Genomic DNA, 22,116 nt, shown 5'->3' with positions numbered 1-22,116 from the left:
TAAAGTGACAGTGTGTAAAAGTTTAAAACTCGATGTGGCTCTATAATAGTAGAAGCAACAAACTGCACTATGGTGAATCAGACCACACTTGGCAAGCCGCTCACCAATTCTTATTTTGCGAGAGCAAACGAGCATCTCAGATAGTAAAAGCTGGTAGCTAGCGCTATAGTAAAAGCTTGTGTACGCAAAGCAAACGGCGACAAGTGGCAGGAGCCCGAATCACAGGACTCAGCGGCGACCACCTGCAGCTGTGGAAGGTAAGTGGTGGTTGACCCATTCGGTGCGACATTAAGGGGGACCAAAACTACCAATTTTCAACATAAATAAATGATTAAAGGGAAAATAAAACGGTTATAAAAATATATATATAATTCGAAAATTGTCGCAAAATAAATATAAATGGAAATAAAAAGAACAAAATATATAAATATACATAAATACATTTTTATTTAACTTTTGAATTATATTTTTTATGTCCGTTTTTATTCTCACTTTTAGTCATTTACTTATCTATTTATTTAGTCATTTGTGTGTGTGTGTATATATATATATATATATATATATATATATATATATAAAATATATATATATATATATATATATATATATATATATATATATATCATATTTTTGTTCTTTTTATTTCCATGTATATTTATTTTTTGAGATATAATTTTTAAATTATATTTTTATATCCATTTTTATTTTCACATGTATTTATTTAGTCATTTATTTATTTTGAATTTTGGCACTTTTGGTCCTCTATATGACACTAGCGACAAGCACCACCCAGGATAACGATGTTCGCAAAATTTTCCTTTGGGTATCCATAGCAAATACATTGGCCTCCTGTAAGGATCGTCGCTACCTATGTAAAATAATTAGATTTATTAAAATTAAAAGTAAATACATTAAAATTAAAAAAAATTAAATTTATAAAAAATGCACATTGATGAACTTTTTTTTTTTTTGCATATGATTGAACTCAATAGTGGATTTTTTAAATGAATGATTACTTCACCACCAGATGGCACTATAGATTACACATTGTCCCTTTAATCTAATCCATCAAATTTAATCCAGGTGGATTATATTTGGAATACGCTTCTGATTAAAAGATACACTACACTAGACTTTGAGTTAGAGTTTGAATGTGATTTGTTACTTCTGAACACAAACACCACACACGAGGGTGTGCACACTTTTGCAACAATATTGTCTACAAGTTTACTTTTACTTCGCCTCTCTAAAAGATTTTGTTCAGAATTGTCCAGGTTAAAAGTTTATGGTGTAATGTTTATGTCACAAAGATCTGTGTGGCTGTGTTTACCGGGCAGGATGTGGTCCCTCCCCTGCACATCCTGCTGGCTCAGAGTGGTGCCACGATAACATTCAAGCCATTCATGTGGTGAGTGTTTTGTGTGTTTTTTTTTTTTAAGCCTTAACTCACCAATAAAATTCCAAACATAGGGAAGGACAATTCCCCTCTAGATGAAACCTCAGCTATTTCCAGTGCTGGTAAATTGAAAAACAACAGTTTACATGAACCGCCTGGTGGTGGTTTACTGTACGTTCGGGTGTGTGAGGGAGTTATTTTTGTTCCAAATGCAACCTCCTCCTAACTGTCTTCCTCGCCCTCAGAGGAGACATGCCTCTCTTCTTTTTTTTTTGTTTTTTGTTTTGTCTCAGCTGTAAACAATCGCCACTTGTTGTGTTCCGTTCAGGAGCAGACAAGAAAATGCTAATAAATTTGTGCACTGATTTTTATTCAAGGGCAACAAAAGATGGCGCCATTTTTTTTCTGCAACTAAACATTTTGTGACTTGAAGTCACTTGGGCTCTTCAGTTAAGACTCAAGACAACATAGAACCTTTCGAACCTCTAGAGCAGGGGTGTCCAAACTTATTCATTTGAGGGCCACATACAGAAAATCAGAAGAACACAAGGGCCACATAATGTTATGAAGAGAAATTGTGTTTCGTCCTAAAAATTGTACAAATAATTTATTTGTGCTTTTGCATATTTAGAAAAATACTACAATCCATCCATCCATCCATCCATCCATCCATTTACTACCGCTTATCCGAGGTCGGGTCGCGGGGGCAGCAGCTTTAGGAGAGATACCCAGACCTCCCTCTCCCCAGCCACTTCAACCAGCTCCTCCGGCGGGATCCCGAGGTGTTCCCAGGCCAGCCGGGAGACACAGTCTCTCCAGCGCGTCCTGGGACGTCGCCGGGGCCTCCCGCCGGTGGGACATGCCCGGAACACCTCCCCAGGGAGGCGTCCAGGAGGCATCCGAACCAGTCCTACATGGCTGTACTACTGTTGAAGAAGTGTTTCAACACCTTTGATGTCCGCGGTGGGATGCGATCATTCCTCGTGAGTCTCTTTGTTATCATTCATTCAATGTGTAATTTACGTACACGATACATCACGGTGATCACGTGACAGTCCAAAACGCCCGATACATTACTTAGTGCAAAAATATTCATAACTAGTGCTATAAAATCATAATTGCTCAAAATAAATTGGCAATTTTTTTCAGGGAGACATTTGAAATTAACCATTTCACAGAATAGCTGGTTAATTTTTCACAAGACTTGTGTTCCTTTGAGCAATTTTCTAATGCTAATGCTAACCTGTGCTAACACTGCAGCCAAGCTGACCTTTGACTTTGACAGTACTTCAGCTCTGCATCAAAGTGTTTTTTTCCTGCTGAAACTTTGGCCAGTCTAGTTGCCCAGTCTGGTGGAGAAATACGATAATTGTGGGTGTAGAAAGATTGTTATGTAAATTTGAAAGTGGCGGAATGGTGTGCTTGCAGAGACATTTTCCAAAATAGGCAGATAACTAAAGATGCGCTTGGTTGTGACATTTCATAGAGCGCCAATCATTTGCATATTAACAATTTTCCATAAAATGTCCCCCTGAAAGTAAAGTTTTATTTATGTATGCATTTAGTTCATTCTCAACCGTCAAGCGTAAAAAGAGGTTAACCACTCTGATTAGTAAAAACAAAACAACAATAAAACAAAACAAAAAAAACGTTTGCTGATGAGTCATGCAATATAGTGAGTTCAACTAGGACTGTGCAATTAATCGAAATTCAAATACAATTTAAATTATTACACAAATACAAAATCATTACAAAATTGGTATACAGTGTTCCCTCGCTATAACGCGGTTCACTTTTCTCAGATTTTTTTTTTTAAAGTGCAATTTTGCATGCATTCCTTTCAGTAATGTACCTATTTTATCAAATTTAGGAAGGTTTGAACACTGAGTGTTCAAACAAGAGAAATGTAGCAAAATGCAAATGCTCCGATGAGACAAAGTGTAAAAACTGTGTGGTGAAGGGTTTTAGAACTTTAAAACATTTATAATAAATCTAAATCATAAAGCTTTTTGCAGGTATTTTTTTGGAACAAGCAGAAAACGAGGGAACACCGTAATCGTAAACAAAAATAAAAGAATTATTCATACTAATTTTGAGTTGTTGCACATTTTTTAATTTTAAAATAACTAATTTAATAAATCTTGTTTGGTTAAAAAGAAACTTGCAGAATTAATGTTTCAAAGAAATGTATTTGTCTTAATGTTTTTTACGTTTAAACATTTTCTTGTTTTGCTCCAAAATAACAAATGACTGTCCTAATCATGATTTCAATTATTACCAAATTAATCATGATTAATATTTTCTTCATAATCGAGCAGCCCTAAACTTAAATATATCCTCTAATTTTGTCATGATTGAGTCACGCCAGGGTTAAGTTTGGGCCGTGCAAGGGTCATGTTTGGGTCATGACCGTGAGGTCAAGTGTCTGTTGTGAACTGATGTAATCGGCATCTAGTTTCAACTTGTTTTAAGCTATGTGATGTTATGAGCTGTGTGATGTCAAGAATCTTTAATCTCTTTTTCTGGTCAACAGCCAATCAGAGAATTCCATGTCAGGCCTGTTACCCACATGTCTAGCCACAGCCAATCCTAGCTATTCAAGCCAAACCGTGAAGTGTGTGTGTTTGTCGGATTATTGCCTCTGTCCTCGGTGCATCTCCACAGCCCAAAGGGGCTTGACGTCTCGTGATTCTCGATACATTCTCATTGTTTCTCGTCTAGTCAAGTTGTTCTATGCCTCTCGATGTTATGTGAATAAATAGTTAAAATTTTATTTGTGTCTGCGTTTTGGGATCCAACCTCAGAACCTAACAAATTTTGGTCAAATTCCAATTTGTGCAAGATTATGCTTCTGCATTTAAGATTCTTCATAGCATTACATCAGCCAAGGAAGGACACATTTCAAATGTAGCCTCAATATGAGGCAATCAAACCAATTACTGTATTTGTCTAGCCATTGAGCTCGCTAAGACAAATCAATCACAATCCAAATATAGAAACATCTAGCAATGATATAAAATTCTTGAAAACTGTTACAAGAGTTAAATAAAACAACAAATGATAAATAGGAAATGTATATTTATATTATGTATGTATATTTAATGAAGTGTTTCAAAGGTAGTAAAATTTGTCCTTTTTGTGGGCAGATGATTGAAGCGAAACGGGGAACTGGGCCTAAAAAAAAAAAAAAAAAAAAAAAAAAAAAAACTTTCCAGAGAAGAAAGGTGTGAACAGGAACGAGGGTGGTGACAAGGTTACACATCCTCTGTCTGTGTGGAAAGCAATTTTGAAAACATAATCGGTAACCTTTTCCAACCGTGTCGGGGAAAAAAAAAAAAAAAAAAGACATCTCGGTCAAAAGGGATGTTCCCAGTCTCTGTTTCCTCTCCTGCCAGGAGGTGTGGCCATTTTCTTGGTGAAGAACTTACCGCGGTGATACACGCACAAAGAGACGAGGATGAGGACTGCCAGCAGACTGCACAGCAAACTGACGATGACCGTGGTGGGACTCACTGCAGCACATAAAAAAAAAAAAAGCAATCCATGCATGGCATGTTGTCAGATGTGGTAGGACATGAATCAACTACTTCCTGCATTCAGTGATCCCATGAAAACAGCCAACAACTACTATTCAAAGCAAAGGCCATGAATCGGACTCGAGTCACTGTGATGATAGGTTGACCAAACGTCCTCTTTGGTCCAGACATGTCTAATTTTACATCCTGTGTGCGTCCGGGTTTTTTTCATAAATTTCATAAATTCAGATTTTTGAGGAAACACAAAAGCCTGAACGAGTTACATCACGACGAGATGATTTAGGCAAAAATAATAGTTTCTGCCAAAAAACAAACAAAACAAAAAAAACAAAAAACAAAAATGACTTGGCAATTCTTTAAGAGGCATCATGATGTAAACTTTGAGTACCATTTAAGTATCTAGAGGCTGCCGAGTGTCCTCTTTTTGGAAATGTTTACATCCTGAAAATGCATCTTTCCTAGATGCCATAATAAACAGAACAGCTCGGTGTCGTTACTTCCATTCTCAAGCGAGGTAATGAAGCCGCCAAAGAGCACGCTGCCAGTCTGCCGGCCGAGAGGAACCCCAGAAGCCTGTTAGCTCACAAGCTAGCAGGTGGCTAACACCTCTCATTGTGGCATGCTAAGTCCTGTGATGACTCAACTCACCTTTACTTATAGTGCTTTAAAACCGGCATTGCTGTATACAACTAATGCTGTACATGAAACAGAAATTGGTTGTGCAGTAAAGAATACGGTAACAAAAACAAGAACAAAGCAAACATTTTAAGTGAGTATACAAGTTAATTTTTTTGTATACCAGTAAATAAATTTTACATCAGTAAATTAATACTGAGATTTTAATTTCATTTATTTCAACTGTGCATATTTGATGAACTTTGCTTTTAAATAAACAACTAAATTGAACTGAATAACTTGAACCGGTCATGCAACTAGTACACATAAAAGGAAGGCTCACCAGCTGTGTTGTTGAGGGACACATAGCGGGGTTCTTCCAGTCCCTGATGGCGTACGACGCACTGGATCGAGCGCTCGGCGAGCTGCTCGGGCGTGAGGAGCAGCGTGCTCGTCACCGTCGTGATGCCGTCGTCGTCGGAGTGGACGGAAACGAGCGACGTGTTGAGACTTTGCTTGTTCCCGCCGACGTTCCACGCGACCTCTGCGGCGGGTCGCGATCGAGCGGTACAGTTGGCCTCGGTGACACCTGAAGACGAGGTCGCGTGGCTCACCTTCACCTCAGGTAAAACTGGAGGATAAAAGTAGGAAATTGCTTACAAAAACAGACATTATGAATATTATGTGATAGAATACGGGCATAGCTGCAAGTGCAACCAGTGACACTTATTTTAGTTCTTGCTAAACATTAGCACGACCATGTCCTGGTTCCGTGTGGTTGGGTTTTGTTCAGTTTTAGGTGTTGTTGTTGTCGTGTTTTGTCCTGAGTTCTCCCCTTGTCTCGTCATGGTTAAGTTCGTCCACCTGCGTGTGTCTTCCCTTCACAATATGTGTGACCAATCAGTGCCCTCAGCCTATTGTGATTCCCAGGTGTGTCTTGTTAGTGTATTTAGTCAGTGGTGATTGTGCAATCCGTGTGGGAGCATTGTCCCGTCTTGTTGTGGTGAGTTGTGCCGGTGCCCAGCCCAGCCCAGCCCAAGCCATGGCGACCGGTCCGCTCACGTTCCGGCCCAGTCATTGCGACCGGTCCGCTCACGTCCCGGCCCAGTCATGGCGACCGGGCCGCTCACGTTCCGGGCCCAGTCATAGCGACCGGGCCGCTCACGTTCCGGGCCCAGTCATAGCGACCGGGCCGCTCACGTCCCGGGCCAGTCATGGCGACCGGGCCGCTCACGTACCGGTCCAGTCATGGCGACCGGTCCGCTCACGTCCCTTTCCCAGTCATGGCGACCGGTCCGCTCACGTTCCGGGCCCAGTCATGGTGACTGGTCCACTCGCGTCCCGCGCTCATGTCCGGGCCCAGTCATTGCGACAGGTCCGCTCACGTCCCCGCCCAGTCGTGGCGACCAGTCTGCTCACGTTCCGGCCCAGTCGTGGCGACCGGTCCGCTCACGTCCCGGCCCAGTCATTGCAACCGGTCCGCTAACGTCCCGCACTCATGTCCCGGCCCAGTCAGTTTTAGTTCATATTAATGGAGGAAAACGTTTTAGTGTGTTCTCATTTTTATTATAGCACAAAAAAATGATCAGTACCAGGTATTGGCATCAGGCTGGTACCAGCCTTACATCAGACATCAGATATTTCTGATGGGCGCCGACACCAGCCACTGATACATCATTTGCTCCCAAAAACATATATATACGGTCTATTTTAAATGCTTTGTGTCCCAAAGAGGTATTTATATGTTTTTTTTTGCTTTGTTTTTATTAAATGTTTTTCATGCTAGAGCATACAGAAGGCTTTGAGGGAGCCTATGAACTGCAGAGAACAGGTGAAGCATTGGTAGTAATTACAAAAACTGCCAGGAGGTGGTATCAGAATATAAGAGATCGACAGTCGTGTTGCAAACAAGCTGATTTCCCCACGGAAACGGATAGAATAGACTTTTCTTTCCTGATGAAAGAAGAGACTCTAATCTTTCTTTTGGTAGGTACCATGTTTTTATAGCAATAGAACACAATATTCTGTGGGCCTTGCAAAATCAGTCAAAACAGCCGGGAGCGACAGGGGTTACTCCAGTGAAAATGGCTGGGAGTGAATGAGTTAATTAAAAAAACAAAACACAGAGTAAGCCTTCCTCGTCACTAGTTGGCACTACATTGCAACAGTTTGACAAATTATTATGTGCGTCTGAAAGACAGAAAGATCTTTGTACCCCATGTGTTAATTTAAATTTTATGCACCATCCATCCATCCATTTTCTTGACCGCTTATTCCTCACAAGGGTCGCGGGGGCTGCTGGAGCCTATCTCAGCTGGCTCTGGGCAGTAGGCGGGGGACACCCTGGACTGGTTGCCAACCAATCGCAGTATGCACCAAAAGTACTAGTGATATTGGTATCATTGAGTACTCAAGAGAAGGGTTATTATAATTTTGGAATTTTTCATTTTAAGTTAGTTTTTATTCATTTATTTAACTTTAGTTAGTTTAAATTAGTTTTCAGTGTAGTTTTGTTTGTTTTCATTAGTTTGTTATTTAATAAATGCTTAGTTTTAGTTTATTTTCAGTTAGTTTAGTATTAGTTTTAGTTTTTTAAGAAAAATGTGTATGACTTGTGCGCAATATTTAAAAAACAGCATGGGAGCGACATCATTTGAAGGTGCTTTTCTATTGGCTGCTGCTAGATGACGTCACTTCTCTGTGACACTTTCAAACGTCTTTATTCTGGTTAATATCAAAATAAATCGACTTCAAATCACATTTAAAATCATCCCCAAAGGCTCATGCACTAAATTAATTACCAAAGACGAAAACAAAGGACATTTTTGCAATAATTATAGTTAGTTTTAGTTAGTTTTGTAAACATAAAATGTAGTTTCTTCATTTAAAAAAAAAAAAAAGCATTTTCGTTTTTACTTTATTTTGTTAACAAAATAGTTTTTTTAATTTTAGTTTTTTTCATTAGTTTTAGTTCACTAAAATAACCTTACTCAAGAGTGAATACTTGTTTTGGTATCAGTCAAAAAAAAAAAAAAAGTCATATTGAACATCCCTACCTAAAATGCACGGTGGCCTTCATTTGATCTCCTGTAACCTTGAATCCTTTTTGATTTATTGGTGTAACAATAACTGAACGATCTAAGGCCATTTTTAGGGAATAATGTCGATTGTGGGGCGTGATTGTGGGTACTTCTGTCCAAACTCACCATATACAGAAAGGCAAGTGGTGCCTTTCCTGGTCCCGTCTGGGAAGGTGTGGAACTCGCAAGTGTAGCACGCCTCGTCCTGTATCGTAACCGTCTGGAAAAGCAGCCGGGTGTCGCCGAGGCTTTTTTCGCTCAGGCTCAAGCGCCTCCGCAGCGTCTCCTCCACGTCGTAGTGATCTCGCGAGCGGGACGCCACGGTGACGCCGCCGCCCTGCTCGGTCGTCTTCTTCCAAAGGACCTGGTGCACCCGCTCGGGAAGGCTGTACCGGCAGGACAGGTTCGCGGGCTTGCCGCTCACCGCCATCTTGTTGTTGTCTTGATGTACCCGGACTGAGGCAAACAACACATTGGTGATTTTTTTTTTTTTTTTTTTTGCTCACACACCTGCGGGGAACAAAATGGGCAGTAAAAAGTTTACAGTTGAAGGCTGGGGTTCAAACTGTGCATGCTCATTAGGTAGCAGGATGGCGGTTGGGTGGGTACGGTTTTTCTCACTGTTGTTCTGGTGGTGAAGATGGGGGGAGGGTGTGTGTGTGTGTGTGTGTGTGTTGGGGTCAGACATAAGCCAACATCTATGTCAAGGGATTGTGGGAGTCGCAAAAGGAACAAGCCCTCTTTGTGGAGAGTACAATGAATTGCAGTGATGGCCAACTTGTACCACATTGCTCAAGAATGGGAGCAAAAGAGATGGCAAAACACGTACTTCAGTAGAAACATGAAGAGGACGTTTTTGCTTGTTTTTTTTTGTTTTTTTTAAAGGGACTCTTCTAAAAAAACAAAAAAACAAAAACAAAGTAGATATCAGTCCTCAGTGACTGTTGATGCCGATCCAAACCGCTACCATTTTACAACTGTATGGAATATTAATGAGAGAGTTTCCACTAGAGCTGTAAAAATTAACTGATTATCAAATTAATCGACAACTATTTTCATAATTGAGTCATCGTTTGGATTTGGAACAATTTTTAAATTGTCCAAATCCTCTGATTTCAGCATATCAACAGTTATTGTTCACTGATTTCTGTCGTTCTTCATGAATGATTGATTATCTTCTGTGTTTAATCAATATAAGACATTTGCAAACTTTTTTTTTTTTTTTTTTTTACTTTGGAAAACAATGGCCGAAACAGTAACAATGTACAACATCAATCTCCCATTTTTAAATCATGATACGAAAACGAAGTACAAAAAAAAAAAAAAAAAAAACACCAATCACTGGTTAATAAATAGTAATCGGAGGAAAAAAATGCAAAATTTTATAGGCTTGCCTGAAACACATTTTGACAATGGAGAAAGTATAGATGTTTGTTGTCAAATGTAGGGAGTAAAAATATAAAATTGCCAGGAAAAAATCTGACTCAGTGTCCCTCAGCTGCACTAAAAAGTCCCATAGAACCGTACGCGAAAGAGTGAGGCCTTCCCCAATCGAGAGCAGTGTCGGGGTTACCAGGGGTCCGAAATTCCCCATTGGTTTGAATGGCCGGGCTATCAGGAGTCCCAATCCCCCATTTGTAGTTGAATTTTTCGAAGTCTGGCACCTGTCTGAAATGTTTCAAAGTCCACCTCCCTGACCAAACAGCATCCAAGACCCGCCTTTGGAGGGCCTCCGATTTCAAATACAGAAACAGTGACTGAGACTAAATCATCTGACTCTGGTACATGTACTCACCAGTCACGCTGACACACGTGACGCCCTCTTGAGAGCCCGCAGGAAAGATGTCGAAGGCGCAGCGGTAGCATCCTTCGTCCTCGGGGAGGATTTTGGTGATGTTGATGTAGCTGGCGTCCTTCTGCCAAGCGGCGAGTCGCACGTTGGGCTCCCGGTGGCTGATGTGGCTGGTGGGCGTCCCGTGTCGGTAGGCCAGCAGGAGCTTGTCGCGGCTATCGAGCCAGCGCACTTGATGGACGCTGTCGCCCGTTGCCATGGTAACGTTGCAGCCCAATAGGAGGGGTTGACCTGCCTCGCCGTTCACAGTGGCGGAAGATAAGACTTCACCTGAGGGAACGGAATTTTAATTTTTATAACTTCAGTGTAGAGATAGATCGATGTTTTTTTGTTTTTTTGTTTTTTTTGTTTTTTTCTCCAGGACCAATACCGATGCCAATTCTTAGTAAAAGGGCATTAACTGTTATTTGGAGCAGATATTAATTTTCAATAAAAAAAATTAAAAAAAAGGGGGGGGGGGGGATTATTAGCGTCGCCATTTACTAAAATATAAATGCGGTTGAAATGCCAAACTTGACTTTGTTGTAATATTTTAAGCGTATTTATTGAATAATTTTTCAGACTTTTCAAAAATGTAGAATTATTATTATTTATTTTTTTTCAATGTTCAGGGATCTCCCAAGGTTATCAGTACGTATTGAAAAGTTAAATGGAAATTTAAAAAAGTAAATATTATAGCACTGAAGATTTTTTCCCTACATTTAAAAACTTTCACATTTCTTTGTTTTAATGCCGAACAAAAACAAATTGGTTCACAAGTTTCCCATGGTAAGCAGAATCTCATAAAGTTAAGTGAAAATTTAAATAGTTCAAAAAATAAATAACTTCAAAAGATTTTAGATTTACTTTTTTTTTTTTTTTTTTTTAAAGGCCAATACAGTACCGTTATTCGGCAAAATGCCCAATGTCGGCACCTAAATCAGCTATCCCTACTTCAGTGCCATTGATGGCAAAAGACGTCAAATACGTTAACTCGGAGGGATGGCAGTCAATGAGTTGGATAATACTTCAATTTAACGTTTCCGAACATGACGCCTCTGTGGCACCCCCTGGCATATTGGGACAAGATGAGGCCCTGACACCGTTTTTTCCAATTAACACAAAATTTAAGGGAAAAGCATCAACGACCTCCGCCCAACTCTGAACAGGAAGTCAGCCATTTTGGTTTGAAGTCACCATTTTGGTTGAATTTCAGGGCTCGTAAATAAAACTACAAAATGAGTCCTGTCAGAAATCTGTGTAGTCCAGTAGTTTTAAGTCCCTCCAGCACTTTATTTTATATTCTAAAGTTATACATTGTAAATTATTTTCTCAGCTTGAAGGTATGAGTCAAGTCCCCTTCTAGCTTTTAGAGATTTTAAGAGAGAGAGAGAGAGAGAAATGCTGGTTTCTACTACCACTTCACATCCAATACAGCGCTGTTATCAGGAAGGCAGGAAGGGAGACCCCTTCGGTTGGGGGGGGTCGGTTTTGGTATTTAGAGCCCGTTGAGATTCTTTTGTTTTTTTTTTTTTTTTTTTTTTTTTTTTTTTTTTTTTTTTTTTTTTTTTTTTTTTTTTTTTTTTTTCTTTCTTTTTTTTTGAAGAGCTCAGAATTGTTCATTCGGTAGTCTTACCGATTCAACGTCTTGTCATCATTGCTCTTTTCCTTTTTTTTTTTTTTTTTTTTTTTTTTTTTTTTTTTTTTTTTTTTTGTGTGTGTGTATGTGTGCGTGCGTTTGCGTGCGTGCGTTTGCGTGCGTGCGTGCGTTTGCGTGTGTGCGTTTGCGTGCGTTTGCGTGCGTGCGTGCAAATACGTATAAATTTATACTCATTCATTCACCTAAAACCTTATAAATATCCCATTACCCTTCGCCTTAACCAGGTACTTCAGAATCTTGCCAGAGTCGTGAGATTTAAATGGTCAGGAGACCAGAGAAAAGGTCAGAAAAAAAAGAAATAAAGAGAAAAGAAAGGTAAATCAAAGTGACATCCAGCACCGACCAAACACTTCCTGCCTTCCCCATGATTACAAAATCAAAGTCTTACGCCAACCCCGGAAGCCTCTAAATTCCAGCAAATTTAGCGAGATCTCAAGAGCCCAGAGGAAAAACTAAAGAGAGGAAGGAGGGAAGGATCGATAAGGCAGAGTGAGATCAATAGAAGCCAGTACATCCAATCCATCAAAGTGAAGTCCAGCACCAACAAGACCCCTCCTGCGTGGTTACAAAACCGGAGTCTTATGCCAACCCCAGAAACCTCATACTTCTAATAAATTAAGATCTCAAGTGACCAGAGGAAAAACTAAAGAGAGGAAGGAGGGAAGGATAGATAAAGAAAAGTGAGAACCACAGACACCAGCACCAACTGATTCAAGGGGCTGTGGGAGGGAGAGGGTACTTCTGTTGAGTTTCAGTAGATGCTGGTGCGACGGATCTGGCATGCATAAGGACCACCACCAAAGAGAGAAGCCGTCAACCGCGGTCCAGCAAAGCGAGCACCCCCCCCCCCCCCCCCACCCCCCCCGGAATCCCCAGGCCGCGGCAGCACCAAGGCCACCCCCAAGCCACCCGAGCGGACACCGGTCAGCGAGCCGACCCAGATACCCGGAACACCCCCGCCCCAGCCCCGGCCCACACCCCCGAGCCCAAGGCCGCAGAACGAGGCCCAGCGGGCCCCCACAGCGCCCCACCGGTCCCCAGCCCCCATCCCCCCACGACCCCCCCGCACCCCACCCAAACCCGCCATCCACCACGACCCAGGCCCCACCACCCCCGACCCCCAAACCCCCGAACACACCCCGACCCCCAGCACCCAACCCCCCACCCACCCATACCTCCACCCCCCCCCCAAACAAGCCGCCCCCCCCCGACGGCCGCCACCCCCCCCCCGCGAACCCGGCCCCCCGCGAGAACCCCCCACCCCCCCCCGGAAACCGGCACCGGGCAGCAGCGCAGAGAGGGAAGATGTGCCCACCCCACCTCCAGCCGCGCGAGATTTGCACCGCGGCGGGAGGGGGGAAGCAGAGGAGGAAGCACCAGGGGAGAAGGCGGGACACCAGAACACCGAGCCCGGTGGGGAGAGGCCCCGGTCGTCACGCCAGAGTACAAGTGACACCTAACCCTGTTACTGAGTCCGCCAGCTCGCCGACTGGCGAGCTCTACCCTTACACCGTGAATGTGGCCCCACCCAGTGTATATACAAGTGTGTGCGTGTGGTGCATTAAAATTGGGAGCAGGTGAGTCGGAGCAGAGGGAAAAAATTTCCCCTACTCCGACACACCCGTATCCCCCCCCAAAAAATGAATATGTATATGTGTGGTGCATTAAAAAAGGGAATGGAGGGACAAAGTGGTGGGGCAGGGACACAAATGGGGGGGACCACAGCGCTGCCAGGCACTGCAGTCCATCCCCTCTGATGGCTCCCCGCCCCAACTCACCCCTCCCCTTGGACGTGAGGTGCATTAAAATTGGAGGGGAGTTGAAGGGTGAAGACGGTGTTTCCACCCTTCCCCACCCCACCAAGAAATGTGTTGTGTGCCCTATGTGTATATTTACAAAGTGTATAGTGCAAGCTAGTGAAGTGAGTAAGAGGAGCGACCAGCGGGGCCTCACCCAACCCGGCGGGTGTAGGTGGCACGCCCGCCCCCCAGCACCCCCACCCCCCGCCGCCCCCCACCTCATCCACCCGGCACCACAATGGGCGGACAGCCAGCGCAGCAGGGCTACCGGACAGCCCACCAGCCACCGGGGCCCGCCCGGGGCACCAGGAGTTATACCGGAGCGGGGCAGGCCCCAAACCCTCGCCCGGCCCCCGGAGCCCGACGCCCGGGCCGGGGAGGGAGCCCCAGGCCCAGGGAGAGGGAGGGGGAGGGGCCGCAGGGCAGACAGGGAAGGGGGGGGGGGGGGCGGGGGAAGCGGGGAGAAGACGACAAGAAGGCGAAAGGGCGGCTGCAGGGCAGGAGGCGGGGGGGGAGAGGAGGAGGGAGGGCGACAAGGGAAAAGGGACCGGGAGGCAGAGGAGGATGGGCGGGAGGAGGCGAGGAGGGAGAGGCGACGGGGGGGAGGAAGGGGGAGGGGAGAGGGAACCACGGGGCACACCGGAGGCCCACCCACCCCGAACCGCGCCGCCGGGCACGGAGCAGCGGACCGCGCCGGGACGGCACCGCCCCGGGCACCAGGGGAAGCACCCCAACACCGCACCCCACAGGGGGCCCAGGGAGCGGCCAAGACGCAACCGCCACCGAGCAGACAACGGGGGGGGGGGGGGGGCAGAACCACCCCCGCCCGACCACAGGGGACGGCGTCAAGAAAATTGACTAATTAGCATGCAGTAACACCAAGTGTTGATGCTTAGTGCCCACTAGAAATAGATCTTAAGGAGTTATTGAGTATAGTGTCGTATAGTGTGGTATGCTCGAGCCCACTAGCAGCAACTAGGTTCCTGACTATATAAAAATAAAAACAATCAGATACAAAATACCAAATACAGGAGCAGCGAAAACAGAAGTTGTAACGATGTGGTGGCTCTCGTTAACAGGCAGAATCTTGGCAGGATTAAGTTGCCAAATTGAGATTAAAATATTCTATGTACATAGACCATATTTGTTTAAATCTTGATACTTGATTTTTATTTAAGGCAGAGATTTTTTCCATTGAGATATAATTTATTAGTAAGTTTAACCAGTGGTCGATATTTAGAGATTGTTTATTTTTCCAATTGACAAGGATTATTTTTTTAGCAATAGTAAGGGCTATAAATATAGATTGAGATTGTTTACATGGTCGCTCAGTTATTGTTAAGTCACCTAGTAAACACAGTCTTGGAGATAAAGGAAGCCTACAGTTTAATATATCAGCGAGCTTTTCCAAGATTTTAGTCCAGAAATGCAGCACTGGAGTACATGACCATAAAGCATGAAGATAAGTATCGGCAGTGTTTTGTGAGCACTGGAGACAAATGTCGGAGTCAGAGAGTCCCATTTTTTTTTTCATCATATATTGTGTAATATATGTTCTATGAAGTATCTTATATTGGATAAGTTGCAAATTTGTCTGTTTGGTCATTTTAAATACATTTTCACAGATTTGGGTCCAAAAGTCTGGTTCCGGAACTATAGACAAGTCTTTTTCCCATTTTAAAGTCGGTAAATACGTTTTATTTGTGTATAAAAATAACTTATATATTTTTGATATTTTCTTTATTGTTGTTGGAGAAAGCTTTATAATATCTTTAGCTAAGACAGGCAGTTGGAGCGTATCTTGAAGTGTTGGGATTTGTTTCTTAACCATATTTTTAACTTGCAGATAATGTAAGAAATTTCCCTTTTTTATTTCATATTTCTGGACCAAGTTTGTATATGATATAAACTTATTATCTGAGAAAAGATGATGAAGGTGTGTAATTCCTTTCTGCTCCCATAGGCTTAAATGGAACGACTGATTATTAAGTTGAAAGTCGGGGTTATGCCAAATGGGAGAGAGCCCACAGGGCGCCAATTGGGAGTTTGTAATTTCTAATGCCTTCCACCAGGCAGTCAGGGTGGCGGCTATCATTGGGTTTTTAAAACAATTATGTCGTCTTATTGATTTTGTAATAAAGAGTAAATCTGACAGTCTAAGATTATTACAATCCTTCTGCTCCAATTCCAACCAACAGTTAGTATCTCTGTTGGGTTGTGTCCATAGCACAAGATATTGTAGTTGATTAGCTAGATAATAGTACATAAAGTTTGGTGCCTCTAAACCTCCTTTAGATTTACTTTCCTGAAGAGTAGATAGACTAATTTTGGCTTTTTTTTTATTCCAATAGAATTTTATGATAGCAGAGTCCAGCGATTGGAACCAGTTAGACGTAGGTTTAAATGGAATCATTGAAAATAAATAATTAATCTTTGGTAAAACTTTCATTTTTATAGTAGCTATCCGTCCTATTAAAGAGATCGGAAGATTATTCCAGCGTTCCAGGTCACTACGGATACTATCCAATAATGGTGAAAAATTTAAAGAAGTTAATTCAGTTAACTTAGGTGAAATTTTAACACCTAAGTATTTTAAATTACCTGTAGGAAAGGAGTAGTGTGGATCCTGACTTGTAGGATTCCATGAATTTTCTGTAATAGGTAATAATGTTGATTTTGTCCAGTTAATAGAGTAATCTGATAAGTGAGAGAATTTAGTTATTAATTTAAATGCTTCCCCTAGCGAAATAGCAGGTTCTTCTAAATAGAGTAATATATCATCGGCATATAGATTAATTTTATGTTCTATTGTCCCGGAGTGGATTCCTTGGATCCGTCTATCCTGACGTATAGCTAATGCAAGCGGCTCAATAAATATAGCAAATAATAAAGGAGAAATTGGGCACCCTTGTCTTGTTCCCCTTTGTAAAGTAAAACTCTGTGATGTAATCCCATTAGTAGTAACTGTAGCTTTAGGAGAATCATATAATATTGAGACCCATTGAATGAATGACTCCCCGAAGCCGAATTTATTTAAGACAGCAAAGAGGAAGGACCAGTTAACTTTATCGAATGCTTTTTCTGCATCCAGCGAAATAACAACTGCCTTTTTATCATGCCGCTGTGACATAAGATGAGATTCTTTTGTGATTAAAGGCTATATAAACAAACTTGCCTTCAATCACATTCTCATCATGCCTTTGCCAATGCCATGAAGGTTTTTTTTTTTCTTGTTTTAGTATCAAGTGGAAAGCTTATTTTCAAACCTGTATGACTGTGAGGAATGTCAAAAATGTTACAATTTAAAAAATAAGCTACAATTAGTAAAATCTGTTACATTGTACAGCAGTATTACTTTTCTCAACCGAAACAAGTGTGCCATTTGTTTTCTCTTAACATAAAAAAGCAACATTGTATGATCATGGATAATATCACATCAGTCTACGTGAGGGGCAACGTATTTTATGCTGCATTCGAGGATGGTTGGACTTTTCAGAGTTCAAACCAGGAAGCGTGTATGGGAACGCCCCCTCGAACTCGGAAATTCCACTCGCGAAGTCACAGACCGTGAATGGTAAAACAAAATTTACTTGAGTATAAAACTAGATAGCTTTCTTCATTCATAAATATTCGACATAACTTGACGTAACGCAACGTACGTGACAGTGTGCCGCTATCTCCCTTGCATGAAATTAGACGGTGAACTACTGAACTGTATGGAATGTTTATGAAATAAGATAAAAACAATAAATGAAGCAAAATTACGGGAAGGTAAGTTTGTTGGAGGTCAAAATGAGTTTTAAGAACCAAAATAAAAAACAATTTACCACTATCCGCCATTTTGGTTGTTAACTTTTGACTCGAACGCTTTCAGGTCGGAATTGGGAAATAACAACTCGGAAATATCCGACTTCCGACCATCTTCGAATGCAGCATTAGACCTCAGTTTTCTTTTAAACACATCTCGAATTAGCGTGTGTCGTTTTATTTAAATTTCAAGGAACAAACCTTGCGTGCTGGCTGTTCCTCCGATCCAGAGTAACAGAGTCAGACGCAGGGGAAATCCAAACATGTCCACCTGCAGCAAGCTCATCAACACATGCACTCAAAAAAAAAAAAGAAAAAAAAAAAAAGACACAAGACAATACTTCAAAATAACATAAAACGCTGCCACTTATGGAAGAAAATTGTGTCTTTATTTTCAATCAAACAAAAAAGGGATTTGCAATTAAAAAAAAATTCAATCAAACAAAAAGGGGATTTCAAATTTAAAAAAAAATTGCAAACAAAAAAAAAACATTTCAAACAAAATTAATGGATTTGTATTAAAATAAAAACGTTTGCAAGCAATTTGTTTTTGTTTTGTTTGCAATGCCTGACTTTTGGTTGAAAATCTGTTTTTTGTTTGCGAAACAGAAAACTGGGTGGGGGGGTTAATATTTACCTCGATGCCGGCGGCGACTGTACAGAATGAGCCAGTAAAATTCAGACGGACGTTGTTGTCACACCCCTATTCCTAGCTGACCAATGAACGTTGTCGCAGCAGCTTCCAAGCTGACCAATGAAAAGGCTTGAGCGGAGGACCCCGCCCACACAACACAGAAAAAGATTCGCAACCACAAAACAGATTCGCAACAAAAAAACAGATTCACAAGCAAAAGTCAAGCATTGCAAACAAAACCAAAAAAATTGCTTGCAAAAAATTTTATTTTAATACGAACCCATTAATTTTATTTGAAATGTGTTTTTTTTTGCATTTTTTTATTTTTTTTTTGCAAATTTTTTTTTAAATCCCTTTTTTGTTTGGAAATTTGAGGTTGCAAATCCCCTTTTTGTTTGATTGATTTTTTTTATTTATTTTTTTATTGCAAATCCCTTTTTTGTTTGATTGAAAATACACACAAATTTCTCTCCATAACACCTATCTAACTGAACTTTTGAAATACATACTTTTTAAAACATGCAGATGCTGCTGATGTCTCCAAAGTAACAACTGACTTTCATTTTACTTCAGCCATGAGAGTGCAACCGTCACTCACTTTTCACTTCCTTCCACTCATAAAATTTAAATGAGCTAAGACCCTGTGGAAAGCCTGACTGGACTCCTACGGGTGCAATTTCCAGTCAACCGAGCCTAGAACAAACAAAGTAACATAGAAGAAGTTAAATGTTTTAATCACCGTAATTTAATTTGATTTTTTTTTTAACTACAGTGTACCTTTTCACAAAGTAATAAGACTGAAACAACATGGTTCATGCCAAAAACATCTTCTAATTAGCAGGTTAACACCAGCTGTTCACAATTTCCCGTGTCCAGTGTTCAATTTCCAATGTCCTGAAAATCCATGATGTCCTTGAAGGGGCAATAAAAATAAAAATAAATTCAGTGTTTTTTGTTTGTGGGCGCATTGCACCTGGACCTTTTTGATCAATCCTATCATCAGTACCAGGACCATATTTGGAAGAAGAGACCTGGAGAATGGTGAGCTTGATTAAGAAATATAATCGATGCCAAGACAGCAAAGCAAGCGAGCAAAGCAATGTTTTTCATGTTCAAATTATGGCAAGAGCAGTGAGCCAACCAGAACAAGAACAATCTTGTTTATACGTTCTGAATATTAAAGAGAAATCTCACTTGCTAGGCCGTTTGGACCAACTATAAGCCTATAAGCTTACAGTTTGAAAAAAGGGCATCCAGTGTCTTGCAAACTCGATGATGATTTTTTTTTTTTTTAAGTGCATCATGGGACCGTTATACAAGGCAGGTTGGCAATTGAATCATGCCAGAACTGCACATATTAAATTTGTATGTGTATAACAAGATTATTGACAGATTCGGAGGGCCTCCAATCTAATTTTGCTCTCATAGGCTACACCATGCTTTCTACCAGAGTAAATTTAGAATATCACACAACGGAAAAAAATAATAATTACTGTACATACACAGCATTTGAAGATTAATAAGTAGTCAACATTCCTAATATGAACATCCCATAAAAACCTGTGGAAAAACCGAACCTCAAAAGGTTTTCCCAAGTACAGAAATGGAGACTAATATATTGGGGAAAAAATAAATAAAATGAAACCCACTCACCCACGGTCAGACTGTTGTGTTAGTAAATCTCGATCTTGAAGGTGGAGTAGAATACACCATGACTCCTTCCAACGAGTCGTGAGCAAAAAGTGATTCAGGATAAGCTCATTATCCGGGATTACACCGGTTGTGTGTGCGTTGCGTGTTCGCTCCGCTGCGTCTTGACTGCGTGCTCCGGACGCATCAATTTTTTTGGCCAACTCCCACCGGCTGCGCACAGCTGCTGTCCCGCAGCTCCGTCGCCGGCCACTTACCGCCGTGTCTCGTGTGATTGCGCGCGATAATGTGGCATTAAAAACAAGGACAAACACAAGAAAGTCTGTGCTCAACAAGAGAAGCAGAAAGAGAGGTGGACTTTCTTTGATTGAACTCACCGTCCACTCCTGCTATGACGTTCCATGCAGTCCTTTTGAAGCTGTCCTTATTAAAAAGGATGCGCTGTGTCATATATAATTTTGTTTCTTTCCACCTTGATTATAAATCTCTCCTCGTCCATGTTCGCCGGTGTTTAAAAGGTGAATTAACTGTTAAGCATTATGACGTTTTGGTGACATGATTGCCGGCGAGTGTTTTATTCTGAAAAATAACCGGAAATTTATTTTGAAACTGAGTCGGGCTTCCTGTCCCGCTCGAAGTGTTCTGTGCTAGATGGCCATTGACGGATACGTCGTCCGGCAAAAATAGAAAATAGGTCTATCGGTGCGGCGGGCTCGGGCGCAACGCAGCTGAGACGCGGTCGACACGCAACGCACACGCATCCGGTGTAATTCGAACAATCTGAATGAACGGAAACGTATCGTCTGCGCCGCGGAACGCACACGCATCCGGGTATGGAGGTAAATATAGTGCAAAAGTAAAACTCGTGAAGAAAAAATTGTACCTGTAGAAAAGAAGTATAAATTTGTATCTGTAAAGGGCATGATTTGTACCAGTAAAAAAAACACAAAAAAAAAAAACGTACCTGTAAAAAAATTTGTGCGTAAAAAATAAATAAATAATTGTACGTAAAAAACAATTGTACCCGTAAAATAGAAAATGTGTACTAAAAAAAAAATGTGCGTAAAAAAAGACATTTGTACGTAAAGAAAAAAAATGTGCGTTAAAAACAAGATGTGTACATATAAAAAAATATGTACCTGTAGAAAGAAGTGTAAATTTGTATCTGTAAAGGGCATGATTTGTACCAGTAAAAAAAAACAAAAAAACAAAAAAAAAAACATTGTACCTGTAAAAAAATTTGTGCGTAAAAAATAAATAAATAATTGTACGTAAAAAGAAAATTGTACCCGTAAAATAGAAAATGTGTACTAAAAAAAAAAAATGTGCGTAAAAAAAGACATTTGTACATAAAGAAAAAAAATGTGCGTAAAAAAAAGATGTGTACATATAAAAAAAAAAAAATGTACCTGTAGAAAGAAGTGTAAATTTGTATCTGTAAAAATCATGATTTGTACCTGTAGACATGACTTTGTAGTCTAAGAAGTCGCCACTAGGAGTCACAAGTGTTTTTTCTGCTGCTGTCCCATCACGTGACTTTTGCTACAAATCTGGCGCTACAGATGTAGCAGAATGATTCATACTCGTAGAGCTCCGTGATTTGTGCGGATTTGGGAAGGGGCGGTATGGAGTTAGAATCATGCCAAAACCCCGTAAACACAAAAAACGTGATCTACGTACACAAAACGTGATCTTCGTAAACAGAAATTAGAGTATCTTTTTTTTCTTTTACTTGAGTAACATTATATAGTATCTGTACACTTCAAGCCACGCCGTGGCCCTTCGAGAGCTGCGGCTAGCACGAGCACGGAAGATTCTGGCCAATCTTCAGGGAACGAGACTGTGGAACAGCAAGTGACACTTCAACTCAGAGATTTGGGATTAACTGTTGATCCTGCGCACATTCAGATGTGCTTTTCGCTGCCAACTGGAGGGACACGACCACCGGCAGTTCTGATCAGGTTTATTGACAGAAAGAAAAAGATTGCTCTTCTGAGAGACCGTCACAAGCTTCGTGGGAAACATGTCTACATCAACGAAAACCTCACCAAACGAAATGCTGACATTGCCAAAAAGGCACGACAAATGAGAAAGAATGGACTTATTGA

At 41.3% G+C, this 22,116-nt stretch overlaps 2 protein-coding genes across 3 annotated transcripts in view; one reads left to right on the top strand and one right to left on the bottom strand.

Annotated features, from left to right (window-relative positions):
- btla (B and T lymphocyte associated) overlaps positions 1-22,116 on the top strand; it is a 252,007-nt gene that overhangs the window by 4,650 nt on the left and 225,241 nt on the right. The window lies entirely within an intron of this gene.
- On the bottom strand, positions 1,750-20,395 carry LOC144014148 (OX-2 membrane glycoprotein). Of its 2 annotated transcripts, XM_077513724.1 has the most exons (8): positions 20,012-20,395; positions 19,136-19,270; positions 18,868-19,051; positions 17,926-18,021; positions 10,423-10,749; positions 8,754-9,083; positions 5,891-6,178; positions 1,750-4,908 (listed from the first exon to the last, which is right to left on the bottom strand). In XM_077513724.1, coding segments are annotated over exons 3-8 (1,200 nt in total). In that variant the 5' UTR covers positions 18,869-19,051; positions 19,136-19,270; positions 20,012-20,395; the 3' UTR covers positions 1,750-4,750. The 2 variants fall into 2 exon arrangements, with proteins under 2 accessions (XP_077369850.1, XP_077369849.1); XM_077513723.1 differs by lacking the exon at positions 19,136-19,270.

This window comes from Festucalex cinctus, chromosome 2, assembly GCF_051991245.1.
Source record: "Festucalex cinctus isolate MCC-2025b chromosome 2, RoL_Fcin_1.0, whole genome shotgun sequence".
Lineage (NCBI taxonomy): Eukaryota > Metazoa > Chordata > Actinopteri > Syngnathiformes > Syngnathidae > Festucalex > Festucalex cinctus.
The sequence above is the reverse complement of the archived record's forward strand: the minus strand, read 5'-3'. Positions and strand labels throughout refer to the sequence as shown.

What these genes read in the sequence shown, in the direction of transcription:
- LOC144014148 (XM_077513724.1), bottom strand. An exon ending in CACTTGCCTTTCTGTATATG is followed by an intron (nt 6,179 to 8,753) that starts GTGAGTTTGGAC and finishes TTTATCCTCCAG; the next exon opens with TTTTACCTGAGGTGAAGGTG. An exon ending in GTCCCTCAACAACACAGCTG is followed by an intron (nt 4,909 to 5,890) that starts GTGAGCCTTCCT and finishes TATGTGCTGCAG; the next exon opens with TGAGTCCCACCACGGTCATC.